At 49.8% G+C, this 14,276-nt stretch overlaps 1 protein-coding gene across 1 annotated transcript in view; it reads right to left on the bottom strand.

Moving 5' to 3' along the window:
* Positions 1–14,276, bottom strand: part of PYROXD2 (pyridine nucleotide-disulphide oxidoreductase domain 2) — a 168,423-nt gene that overhangs the window by 61,221 nt on the left and 92,926 nt on the right. The window contains exons 10-11 of the mRNA XM_077455708.1: positions 12,977–13,111; positions 4–76 (exon numbers count right to left, since the gene is read on the bottom strand). Of these exons, the coding sequence (XP_077311834.1) occupies positions 4–76; positions 12,977–13,111 (208 nt within the window). The remainder of the gene's footprint in view (positions 1–3; positions 77–12,976; positions 13,112–14,276) is intronic.

Raw genomic sequence — 14,276 nt, 5'->3', positions numbered from 1 at the left:
TACCATTTATTTTGGTAACTGGGGATTTGGCATCAAACTGCGAGATCATTGTTATAAATTCCTCCGGCAATTGCTCCTACAAATAAAAAAAAAATAAAAAAAATAAAAAGGATATCGTCTTCCACCCAGGAAATAACAAAATAATAATAAATAAAAAATCACCTGTGCTAACTCGGGATAAATGTGACTATTGCTGAGTGTTAGTGACGGGAGAACGCGGCTCTAATCAATGTCATGAATAAAGACGGCGCTCGGCTGGTTGGGCCGCATTCTTGCAGAGTACTGTTTGAAGCCGGGCTGCCGGGACTGTCATTTGTCTCTGAGCCAACGTATGAGGACAATGTTTCTATAACAGATAATGTTCTCATTATTCTTACCAGGAGACTCTAACATCATTATCAAGAAGCCCAAGGCAATGGAAACAAACAGTAAACTGGGAGAGAAATCTGCTGTGTGCAAAATTCAGATCCTACAATATCGCCGTAAATAATATGACGCTTAACGTCACCGAGCGGCAGCACCTGTGTGCTTAGACTCTGAGAGAAGCAAGCCGTTCCTTGAGTCGTTTCCTGCATGCTGGTTTCGGGGCAGTGGCTCTGTAAATGAGTCTACATTCACTGCCCCAGAACCAGCTTATAGCACTTTGGTTGGAGAATAGATCTTTCCATTAAGCCCCGTACACACGACCGGACTTTTCAACATCCAAAGTCTGACGGAATGATTCCGGCAGACTATATTCGATCGTGTGTGGGCTGCAACGGACTTTTGATTCACAAAAGTCTGACAGACTTTAGAAATGGAACATGCTTCAATTTTTTCCGCCAGAACTCTGCCGGACCCAGAAATCCGCTCATGTGTGTGCTAGTCCGACGGACTAAAACCGACGCGAGGGCAGCTATTGGCTACTGGCTATGAACTTCCTTATTCTAGTCCAGTCATACGTCATCACGTTCGAATCCGTCGGACTTTGGTGTGATTGTGTGTGGCCAAGTCCGTTCATTCGGAAAGTCTGTCAGAACTCTGTCAGAACTCCGTCAGAACTTAAGTCCGTCAGGACTTAAGTCCTGTCGTGTGTACGCGGCATTTAGAGTCCGAACAGCTGAGTGTCCTGCATTGTGACGTGATGGAAAATGGTCAATAGAGATACCAGGCGCTGAATTTATAAGCAAGCCTGGACTTTACCTGTAAAAGTGAAGCTTGCTCCTGACTCTCCTCCAAAAAAAAAGATACCTGAATCTGCACATCAATTTAACCACTTTCAGCCCCCCGGACCATTTTGCTGGCTTAAAACCAGACCACTTTTTGCGATTCGGCACTGCGTCTCTTTCACTGACAATTGCGCGGTCGTGCGACGTGGCTCCCAAACAAAATTGACGTCCTTTTTTTCCCAAAAATAGAGCTTTCTTTTGGTGGTATTTGATCACCCCTGCGGTTTTTATTTTTTGCGCTATAAACAAGAATAGAGCGACAATTTTGAAAAAAACGCATTATTTTTTACTTTTTGCTATAATAAATATCCCCCAAAAATATATAAAAAAAACATTTGTTTTCCTCAGTTTAGGCTGATCCGTATTCTTCTACTAGGGATGAGCCAAACACCCCCTGGTTCGGTTCGCACCAGAACTTTCGAACGGACCCCAAATTCGTACGAACGTTAGAACCCCATTGAAGTCTATGGGACTCGAACGTTCGAAATTAAAAGTGCTAATTTTAACGGCTAATATGCAAGATACTGTCCTAAAAAGGGTTTGGGGACCTGGCTCCTGCCCCAGGGGACATGGGTCAATGCAAAAAATGTTTTTAAAAATGGCCGTTTTGGCGGGAGCACTGATTTCAATGACGATTAAAGTGAAAAAAAAAAAGTGAAATATTCCTTTAAATATGGTGCCTGGGGGGTGTCTGTAGTATGCCTGTGAAGTGCCACGTGTTTCCCGTGTTTAGAACAGTCCCTGCACAAAATGACATTTAACGGAAATAACACCATTTAAAACTGCTTGCGGTTTTAATGTTATATCTGGTTCCTGCAATATGGTTGAAAATCATTCAGAAAAATGGCATGGGTAGCCCTCCCTGCCCATTACCAGCCTATTTGGGTCTTGTACGCATATTAAGGGGAACCCCGTACCCATATTAAAAAAAGGAAATGCGTGTGGCCCCCAGGCCCTATATACTCAGAACAGCAGTATACAGGCGGTGCAAACAAGACTGGGACTGTGTAGGTTTGTTGTGTTAAGTTGAATCTGTTTGTAATTTTCAACTGGTACATTTTTAAAGTGCAGCTCCAGTCAAAAAAACTATTTTTAAGCTTTTTGGAAAACATAGGGAAGGGTTATCACCCCTGTATAATTTGTTTTGTCGTCCATCTTTTTTCATCTCACTTGCTGTTGTCTCCTTCCGTTTGCAAGTAGGAGATGTTTGTAAGTTGGATGTTTGAAAGTAGGGGCCTGCCCTATATGCTCTGCAGAAATGGCGGAACAAGGTGTTGGTTTTGCCACAACATTGTAAGCCCTCAAAGTGACTCTTGGTGGGTGCTGGAGCGCCCTGCTGTGAACGATTATATCAAGAATTGTAATTACATGCCATTGTTGAATAGTGGTAGAAAAATTGACCTTTGGTGGTTGTGGTGCTGGTGCCACAACACTATAAGTCCTCACAATTACTCTGGGTGGGCACAGGAGCGGGCCTTCCTGTGAAATATTATATCAAGAATTGTAATTACATGTCCCTGTTAAACAGGGGCAGAAAAATTGGGCTGCTGGCACTGGTGTTACGACACTGCAACCTCTCCCATATACTCTAGTTTTATTGCAGGAATTAGCCCTGCTGCAAAGCATTGCATCAAAAATTGTAATTAAACGCCCCTGTTAAACAGGGGCAGAAAAATTGGGCTGATGGCATCACCCAGAACCAGAAATGTTCTTCCAACATATCAGCGGAGGAGGAAGAGGATAGACAATCAACATAACAGGACAGTCACTCAGCATCAGCATAGGCAGTCTTGAAGGGATGTGATATTTCAAAAACAATTATTCGGTTACATCAGCTTCAGGTGCTTGGTAGCTGTGGGTGATCCAAGACTGATTCATCTTGATGAAGGTCAGTCGATCAACTGATTCGGTGGACAGGCGCACCCTGTGATCGGTAACGAAGCCACCAGCAGCACTGAAGGTGCGTTCCGAAAGAACGCTGGATGCAGGACAGGCCAGTAGCTCAATTGCATACTGTGCAAGCTCTGGCCAGTGATCCATCCTCAAGACCCAGTAAGCCAGAGGATTTTCGATGGGAAAGGTGTCCAAGTCTGACCTTGCCCCTAGGTATTCCTGCACCATGTAAATCAGACGCTGGCGATGGTTGCTGGAACCGATCATACCTTGGGGCTGCGGACTAAAAAATTGTCTGAAAGCATCAGTCAGACGGCCACCTTCTCCACCACTCCTTCGGACCGATGCCTCAGCAACACGTTGTCCAGGACCAGGAGTTTGTAACCTCCCAGTCTCTGGGAACGCGTTGCACAGACCTTTCTGCAAGGCCTCCCGGAGATGTCTCATCCTCTGCTCCCTCTGCGATGGCAAGATAAGGTCGGCAACCTTACCCTTGTACCGTGGATCAAGGAGAGTGGCCAGCCAGTAATGGTCCCTCTCCTTGATCCGAAGAATACAAGGATCCTTCCGCAGGCTTTGCAGGATCAGGGAGGCCATGCAGCGTAGGTTAGCAGAGGCATTCAGTCCGGAGTCCTCTGGGTCACTAAGGACAACATGATCCGCAGCTACCTCCTCCCAGCCACGTACAAGTCCACGGGTTTCTTGGGACTGTAAATCATCCCTACAAGACTGCTGCTGCTGCTGATGCTGAGTGCCAGCCTCCACCTCCATGCTGACACAATCATCCTCCTCCTCCTCTTCCTCCTCCTCATCCTCTTCCTGTGTGATGGGTGGCACAGCAGAAACACTGTCTGGATAAAGGGGGCCTTGAGAGGCAAGGAAGTCCTCCTCTTCCTGCCTCTGTTCTGCCTCAAGTGCCCTGTCCATTATTCCACGCAGCGTATGCTCCAAGAGGTGGACAAGAGGTACAGTGTCACTGATGCATGCACTGTCACTGCTCACCATCCTTGTGGCCTCCTCAAACGGTGACAGGACAGTGCATGCATCCCTGATCATGCCCCACTGGCGTGGTGAGAAAAAACCGAGCTCCCCTGACCCTGTCCTGGTGCCGTAGTCGCACAGGTACTCATTGATGGCCCTCTGCTGTGTGTGCAGCCGCTGCAGCATGGCCAACGTTGAGTTCCACCTGGTGGGCATGTCACATATAAGGCGGTTGTTTGGCAGGTTCAACTCCTTTTGGAGCTCAGCCAGCCGAGCACAGGCATTAAATGATCGGTGGAAATGCACACAGACTTTCCTGGCCTGCTTCAGGACATCCTGTAAGCCGGGGTACCTGCCCAAGAACCGCTGCACCACCAGGTTAAGGACGTGAGCTACACAGGGCACATGGGTCAGTTGTCCCTGTCGGAGGGCGGAGAGGAGGTTGGTGCCATTGTCGCAAACCACCATTCCTGGCTTAAGCTGGCATGGCGTCAACCACCTCTCGGCCTGCCCCTGCAGAGCTGACAAAACATCCGCCCCAGTGTGGCTCCTGTCCCCCAAACAAACCAGCGCAAGCACGGCATGGCATAGTTTTGCCTGCGTACTTGCGTAGCCCCTGGAACACCTACGGAGCACCGCTGGTTCTGAGGACAGAGCACTGGAAGAGGCCATGGAGGAAGAAGAAGAGGAGGGGGTGGAGGAGAGAGGTGTGTCACAACCAATAGTAGCATTTTGGAGGCGTGGTGGCGGAACAACCTCCAACACTACTGCACCTTGTCCTGCATCCTTCCCAGCTGCCAGAAGAGTGACCCAATGGGCCGTGAAAGACAGGTAACGTCCCTGTCCATGCCTGCTGGACCATGAGTCAGCGGAAATATGCACCTTACCGCTGACCGCCCTGTCCAGCGAGGCAAGGACATTGCCTTCCACATGCCGGTAGAGAGCCGGAATCGCCTTCCGTGAGAAAAAGTGGCGTTTGGGGACCTGCCACTGAGGAACCGCACATTGTACAAACACACGGAAGGGGGCCGAGTCTACCAACTGAAAAGGCAGCAGTTGAAGTGCTAGCAATTTAGCCAAGCTAGCATTCAACCGCTGGGCATGTGGATGGCTGGGAGTTAACTTCTTCCGCCGGTCCAGCAGCTGGGGCAGGGACATTTGCCTGCTATAATCGGACGTGGGTGTACCGCTAGCAGAGTTCACCTAATTCTACACCTTCATTCCTCTCAGAGCAGGTTTCAGAGAGGACTGAAAGTCTAGTGGGGTTGGAGATGCCAGCTGATGAGGAGCAAGGAGAGGTCCGCTTTGTTCTTTGGTGTGGGTCTTTGAGGTACGCTTGCCAACGAGCTGCATGGCAGGTCAACATATGTCTGGTCAAGCATGTGGTGCCCAAGCGGCTGATGTTTTGGCCACGCGAGATACGGTTGAGACATATGTTGCAAATAGCAGCGGTGCGATCTGATGCACTCGTCTCAAAAAAGGCCCACACCAAAGAACTTTTAGAATAACGCGCAGAGGCAGCGCCCTGCACAGGCGGAGCTCTGCGGTGTGATTCAGTCGGTGTGCTGCCTCTAAGCTGGCCCCTGGAGGGCATCCTGCCTCGTTGGACATGTGCCTCCTCGTCCTCCTCCTCTCTCCTACCAGGCACCCACATGGAATCAGTGCCCTCATTATCCCCTCCCTCTTCATCGCTGTAGCAAACCTGGCAGTATGCTGCAACTTGTGGAACATGACTGCCAGATTGCTGTCCTTCTTGAGCATCCCCTCTCTCTGCATTCACGCTACTGCCTTCCTCTAGCTGAGTGTCATCATCAGAGCCTACAAAACACTGGGCATCCTCCTGGAGCATGTACCCAACACTGTGCTCAAAGAGTTCAGGAGACTCCTCAGGAGGACGTGGTGGGTCTAGGGAAGGAGTCACTGATGATGACATTGAGAGGAGGGAAGACGATGCGTTGGCAGCTGCTTTGCTAGTACCCTGAGACTGGGTGAGAGAGGATGAGGAGGATGAAGAGGGCTTGGTCATCCACTCTACCAAGTCGTTGGCATGTTGCGGCTCAACATGTCCAGCTGCCGAAAAGTAGGACAAGCGTGTCCCATGGCCACGTGCTGACGATGACGATGCACCGCGTCCACGACCAGCACTGTTGTTTCTAGACACAGAGCCTGCTTGCCCTCTTTTATCGGCTCGCGCCTGTCTGCCTCTCCTTGCTGGCCTTCCAGACATGGTAATGGCCTGAAGGGAGTTGGGTAAAACAGCAGTTGGGTAGTGTATATTGTGCTGGAGGCACACAACACCCACTAACTCCTGCAGATGCCTTTATTATAGAACACCAGAGATAAAGGGGTATACTGTAATTGAGTCACACAACACCCACTAAGCCCTGCAGATGGCTCTATTAGAGAACAGCAATAAAGGGTAGATACAGGTGTATATTGTGCTGGAGGCACAAAACACCCACTAACTCCTGCAGATGCCTTTATTATAGAACACCAGAGATAAAGGGGTATATACAGATGTATACTGTGCTGTGCTGGAGGCACACACAACTTCCAATAACGCAGATGGCAGATGGCTCAAATAGAGAAGAGCTATGTAGGTGGATATAGCGGTGTGTACTGGGTACAGAGCACGCAGACAGCACGCACAAGCTCCTAACACTACTCACTGCAAGCTCTATTATAAAAGATAGATCACTAGCTATATAGGTGAGGTGAATATAGCGGTGTATACTGCGGTCAGGGCACGCAGACAACAACCACTACAGAAGAGCAAGATCGAAAATCGGCCGATAACGATCGGTGTATACTGTGTTGAAGGTACACAGAACACCCACTAACTGCTTCAGACGCCAACACACTACACAAGGCCGCCGCGATGGCCGGGCAAGGAGAGCATTCATCAGAGAAGAGCCAAGAGGCCCATGGTAACTCTGGAGGAGCTGCAGAGATCCACAGCTCAGGGGGGAGAATCTGTCCACAGGACAACTATTAGTCGTCTGTCCACAAATCTGCTCTTTATGGAAGAGTGACAAGAAGAAAGACATTGGTGAAAGAAAGTCATAAGAAGTTCTGTTTGTAGTTTGTGAGAAGCCATGTGGAGGACACAGCAAACATGTGGAAGAAGGTGATCTGGTCAGAGGAGACTAAAATTCAACTTTTTGGCAAAACACTATGTGTGGCGGAAAACGAACACTGCACATCACCCTGAACACACCATCCCCACCGTGAAACATGGTGGTGGCAGCATCATGTGGTGGGGATGATTTTCTTCAGCAGGGACAGGGAAGCTGGTCAGAGTTGATGGGAAGATGGATGGAGCCAAATACAGGACAATCTTAGGCCGCGTACACACGCGCGGACTGTTCGCCCAACTTTGTCCGCTGAACAGTGTTTGGGCGGACAGTCCGCTCGTGTGTGGGCTTTCAGCGGACAGTTTGACGAACAAGGTTTTTCGGAAATTCCGTAAAACTGTCCGCTGAAACCTTGTTTGAGCGAACAGTCCGCCCGTGTGTAGGCTTGTTTGTCAAACTAAGTTCCGCGCATGCTCAGAAAGGATTTACACGCCGAAAGTTATAATGCAGTGTATAGGACGTCGTATTTTTCGTCCCGTCGTACGTGCCGTTCACGTCATCACGCACGGTTTCAGCAAACTGTTCGTTCGTCGTGTGTGGCCATGTCCGTCCATGCTAATTTTGAGCGGACTGTTTGCCGAAACTGTTTGACGGACAAAGTTGGGCGAACAGTCCCCGCGTGTGTACGCGGCCTTAGAGGAAAACCCGTTAGCCCTTGTACACACGGTCGAACATTCTTCATGCTTCATGGGGCTGTTTCCGTCGGAATGTCCGATGGACAAAGTTTGAGAGCTTGGCTATAAAATTATCCAACAACATGATCCAATCGGACTTTGTCCGATCGTTTGTGGAGAATTCCGATCGGACAAAGTGCCACGCATGCTCAGATCAAATTACGAGACCAAAGCTATTGGCTACTAGCCTGAACGTAGTCCCGCCGCAACGAACGAACGTCATCACGTTCTGAACGATCGGATTTTCCGACAACTTTGTCCGACCGTGTGTATGCAACACCAGTTTCGGACAAAATCCGTCTGACAAAATCCGACCCGTGTGTACAAGGGCTTAGGCCGCGTTCACACGCGCGGACTGTCTGGCCAACTAAGTCCGTCAGACAATCCGACAGACAGTCCGTTCAACTTTTGAATGAACGGACTTGACCATACACGATGAACAGACAGTCCGCTGAAAGCTTGCGCGATGACGTGTACAACACGTACGACGGGACTAGAAATACGACGTCCAATACACTGCAATGCAACCTTCCGCCGTGTAAATCCTTTCTGAGCATGCACCATACTTAGTCCGTCCAACTAGCCTACTCACGAGCGGACTGTCCGCTGAAACCAAAGTTGGACGGACAATATTACGGAAATTCGGAAATACTTAGTCCGCCAGACTGTCCGCTGAAAAAGTCAGCTGAAGCCCACACACGAGCGGATTGTCCGCTGAAATGTGTTTCAGCGGACTAAGTCCGTCAGACAGTCTGCGCGTGTGTACGCGGCCTTAGAGTCTGCAAAAGACTTGAGACCGGGGCGGAGGTTCACCTTCCAGCAGGACAACGACCCGAAACATCCAGCCAGAGCTACAATGGAATGGTTTACATCAAAGCATATTCATGTGTTAGAATGGCCCAGTTACAGTCCAGACCTAAATCCCATTGAGAATCTGTGGCAAGATATGAAAATTGCTGCTCACAGACGCTCTCCATCCAATCTGACAGAGCTTGAGATATTTTGCAAAGAAGAATTGGAAAAAATGTCCCTCTCTAGATGTGCAAAGCTGGTAGAGACACCCCCAAAAAGACTTGCAGCTGTAATTGCAGTGAAAGGCGGTTCTACAAAGTATTAACTCCGGGGAGCGCCATACAAATGTACCCCCCACACTTTTCACATTAAAAACCATTTATCTTTTTTCTTGTGTTGTCCTTAGGTCCGGTTCACACTGAGGCAGCACAACATACAGCGCGACTGCCTCAGGCGACCTGGACGCGACCACTGCGGCGACTTGCAAAACGACTTCTCATGTTACTCGTAACATGACAAAATGTGGAAAATTTCAAGGGGTATGAATACTCAAGGGGCATGCTCATGGGAGGATGGATTGCTGCTTTCCATTGACCTCGGATTTGTACCTTGACCATTCTACTTCGTCCCTTTTGTACTCAGCTGTCAGATTGGAACCGACCCCGGCTTGGATCTCGACCGTTCTTCTTCTGATTAACCCTTTTATACTTTGTTGCCAGACTGGACTTGACCTCGGCTCGGATCTCAGACAAAGGCTTGCACAGTGCTCTGCACCCCTGGCACTCGTGCCACTCGGTGTCCACCAAGACTCTGTCTCCATCTCCAGAGGCTTCAAGGACCGAGGTGCAAGGGAGGCCTCCCCACCACTTCGGTCTCACATCAGGTACATGGCCCTCGCGACAACAGGCATGGTTTGCTCAGATGTTTACATCCTCAAGTTGACATTTTCCTCAACAATGGCCAAATGTGCACAGTAAGCTCTTCCCAAGACTGAAGGGGTTCAGGAGACATCCCTATTAAAGTCTATTAGGGCTCACTTGTAGGCAGGTGCAGTCTACGTTCTCCACTGTAGGTGGCGTTCCTCCACAGTGGCCTTGCCTTTGGAGAGGAAGTCATAAGGAAAATGGTTTCTCTATGGTTTTATGGGTCACTGGGGAAGCTATCCAATTGGATTCTATCACCCCATGTGACTCTAGCAGCCATCTTGGGTCAGGCAGGGCCAATTTAAGGCCCTGGCTCCTAGGCTTGTTGCATATTTCGTGAGTGGGTAGAGTAGGGACAGGTACCTCACCTGATCACGACTTCAAAACTAGCGTCAGGAAAAGGTTCCTGACAAGGAGGAAAAGCATCGAGCTTACAAGTTCTCTGGCCATTTCCTGCCTGGGCACGAGACGGCTAGGCCGCATTCTGACCCCCCTAACAGATGCTGTCAGTTCAGTTGAATTTTGCTCTCTTGCTGCTGGACCTGTGAGTGCTCCTGGTTGGGCTGTCTTTCTATGGGGTTTATTGCCAACTATCTTTGCATTATTTCAATACCAATACTTTCATCGCAAATTGGACTGTGTGCGCCACCGTACCGAGCTGCACCCCACCCATACACTGCACAGGCACCATCAGTGGTAAAGGATGCAAACATCGGGGTAGGCAATGGTTGTCCTACTCACAGTTAGGTGTTAATTTAGGTAAGGGGCTATGCAAGGTGGGTATGACTACATTAAAAGTAGACACATCCTTTAAAGTAGTGGTCTCCAAACTGCAGCCCTTAACTATTTCTTTTTTTTCCGGCCTTTGGGTCACTATTCCTTCCACTAACGCGTATCATGTTTTTTGCCACCGACATTAGCAATGGGGCATAATTCTTCTCACTAATACCTGAATGAGGAGGACATTTTTCCACTCCCACTGACAGGCATGTACTGGCCATCGGGACTACCGGGAGTTTCCCGGTGGGCCGATGGCTCAGTGGGCCACTCTGATGTACGGGGGCTGCTGATGGGCCACTCTTATGTAAGCGGGCTGCTGATGGGACACTCTGATGTACGGGGGCTGCTGATGGGCCACTCTGATGTACAGGGGCTGCTGATGGGCCACTCTGATGTAAGGGGGCTGCTGATGGGACACTCTGATGTAAGGGGGCTGGTGATGGGACACTCTGATGTAAGGGGGCTGGTAATGGGACACTCTGATGTAAGGGGGCTGGTAATGGGACACTCTGATGTACGGGGGCTGGTGATGGGACACTCTGATGTATGGGGGCTGGTAATGGGACACTCTGATGTACGGGGGCTGGTAATGGGACACTCTGATGTACGGCGGCTGGTGATGGGACACTCTGATGTACGGCGGCTGGTGATGGGACACTCTGATGTACGGCGGCTGGTGATGGGACACTCTGATGTACGGCGGCTGGTGATGGGACACTCTGATATACGGCGGCTGGTGATGGGACACTCTGATATACGGCGGCTGGTGATGGGACACTCTGATGTACGGCGGCTGGTGATGGGACACTCTGATGTACGGCGACTGGTGATGGGACACTCTGATGTACGGGGGCTGGTAATGGGACACTCTGATGTACGGGGGCTGGTAATGGGACACTCTGATGTACGGGGGCTGGTAATGGGACACTCTGATGTACGGGGCTGGTAATGGGACACTCTGATGTACGGGGCTGGTAATGGGACACTCTGATGTACGGGGGCTGGTAATGGGACACTCTGATGTACGGGGGCTGGTAATGGGACACTCTGATGTACGGGGGCTGGTAATGGGACACTCTGATGTACGGGGGCTGGTGATGGGACACTCTGATGTACGGCGGCTGGTGATGGGACACTCTGATGTACGGGGGCTGGTGATGGGACACTCTGATGTACGGGGGCTGGTGATGGGACACTCTGATGTACGGGGGCTGGTGATGGGACACTCTGATGTACGGGGGCTGGTGATGGGACACTCTGATGTACGGGGGCTGCTGATGGGACACTCTAATGTAAGGGGGCTGGTAATGGGACACTCTGATGTACGGGGGCTGGTGATGGGACACTCTGATGTAAGGGGGTGCTGATGGGACACTCTGATGTAAGGGGCTGGTGATGGGACACTCTGATGTACGGGGGCTGGTAATGGGACACTCTGATGTACGGGGGCTGGTAATGGGACACTCTGATGTACGGGGGCTGGTAATGGGACACTCTTAGGCCGCGTACACACGGGCGGATTGTCTGCCCAACTTAGTCCGCTGAACCGTGTTTCAGCGGACAATCCGCTCGTGTGTGGGCTTCAGCGGACTTTTTCAGCGGACTGGCTGACGAACAAAGTCTTACGGAATTTCCGTAATTTTGTCCGTTCAAACTTGGTTTTGTCCGTCCAAACTTGGTTTCAGCGGACAGTCCGCTCGTGAGTAGGCAAGTTGGACGGACTAAGTATGGCGCATGCTCAGAAAGGATTTACACGGCCGAAGGTTGCATTGCAGTGTATAGGACGTTGTTTTTCTAGTCCGGTCGTACGTGCTGTACACGTCATCGCGCACGCTTTCAGCGGACTGTCTGCTCATCATGTGTGGTCAAGTCCGTTCATTCAAATTTTGAACGGACTGTCTGTCGGATTGTCTGACGAACTTAGTTGGGCAGACAATCCACCCGTGTGTACGCGGCCTGATGTACGGGGGCTGGTGATGGGACACTCTGATGTAAGGGGTGGTGATGGGACACTCTGATGTACGGGGGCTGGTGATGGGACACTCTGATGTACGGGGTGGTGATGGGACACTCTGATGTACGGGGCGGTGATGGGACACTCTGATGTACGGGGGCTGCTGATGGGACACTCTGATGTACTGGGGCTGGTGATGGGACACTCTGATGTACTGGGGCTGGTGATGGGACACTCTGTTGTAAGGGGGCTGGTGATGGGACACTCTGTTGTAAGGGGGCTGGTGATGGGACACTCTGATAAAAGGGAGTGCTGATGGGACACTCAAAATGTAAGTGCGCCAGGCTGGATGAAGTCCAGGGCCAAATTTCTGTCCCAGTCCAGCCCTGCCCACTGACCACCAAACCTGAGATGTTGTTTGCTGGGACATTTTCTTCTCCCACTGGCCACAGTCCAGCCCTCCGAAGTTCGGGAAGGACACTAGGCTGGCTCTTTGTTTAAAAAGTTTGGAGATGCCTGCTTTGAAGGATCAATAGGGATGGGCTTAGCTTAGCTTAGAGTTACAGAAAAAAAAGTCAAATATTGCATATTGTAAAGAATAGAAAGAAAAATCCCAAATATATTTCAAAGTACTTACCTGTGAAGTCAGGTTTAAAAATGTGTGATGAGGTGAGGCATTGGACAAGACCAACCTGCTGTGCACTTCTGTGCCATCTTGTAGAACAACACCATAGGCTTTTCCATTGTTATCCACTAAGATCTTCTCTACTACCTTCCAAAGATAGAAAGATCATGGAGTCAGTGAAAAGTCTTTACCTTCTGTTTCCATTGTTTTTATTCAGAATGTCAAAGAAAGATATACAGAGAACAAAGTACAGCAAAATAACTTGGGTATAATGCCAATTCATTTTCACAAATACATTCAGGGCCAGATTAAGAGTATCATGGGCCTGGTGCTAAGGATTTTGGTGGGCAGCACATGACAAGGTGGGCACTTCATGACACCACATGACAAGGTGGGCACTGCATGACACCACATGACAAGGTGGGCACTGCATGACACTACATGACATGGTGGGCACTTCACGACACAGCACATTACATTGTGAGCACAGCACATTGAATGGTGGACACCGCACCATGACATGGTGAGCCCTGCACACCACATTCCATTGGGCACATTGGTGGGCACTGCACGACACAACACAGGCAATTACATTGTGAGCACAGCATATTAAATAGTGGACACCACATATGACATGGTGAGCCCTGCACAGCACATTCCATTGTGGGTACTGCAAGACACATGCCATGGTGGACAATGTACAGCACATTACATGGTGGGTACAGCACATTACATGGTAGGCACTGCAAAGCGCAGCACATGACATGGTGGGCACAACACATCACATGACATGGTGGGCACTGCACATCAATTTACATGGTGGGCACTGCACATAACATGATGGGCACTGCATGGCACAGCACATTACATGGTGGGCACTGCATGGCACAGCACATTACATGGTGGGCACTGCATGGCACTGCACATTACATGTTAGGAACGGCATATTACATGGTGGGCACTGCTAAACAGCACAGCACATTACACAGTGGGCACAACACACTACATGCTGAGCACAAGACATGGCAAGGTGGGCACAGAACAGCACATGGATATTGATAAGCCACTGGCATGGGTCTTTATTGAGGGAAGGGCCTGGAGCTGCAGCTCCACAAGCCCCTATGTCAATCCGGCCCTGAATACATTACAAATACAGAGTAGGATGACTGTAGGTCAAATCAACATAAGATCTCAGCATCCGCGTGGCTATTGAGTTTAAAATGATGTTAATATCTACAGTGCCTTAAAAAAGTATTCATACCCTTTGACATTTTCCACATTTTGTGTCATGTTACAACTAAAAACATGAATG

The sequence above is a fragment of the Lithobates pipiens genome, unplaced genomic scaffold, assembly GCF_037356315.1.
Source record: "Lithobates pipiens isolate NorthernLeopardFrog02 unplaced genomic scaffold, aLitPip1_a1.2 Scaffold_25, whole genome shotgun sequence".
In the NCBI taxonomy this organism is placed as follows: Eukaryota; Metazoa; Chordata; class Amphibia; order Anura; family Ranidae; genus Lithobates; species Lithobates pipiens.
This window is presented reverse-complemented; position numbering and strand designations above follow the sequence as displayed.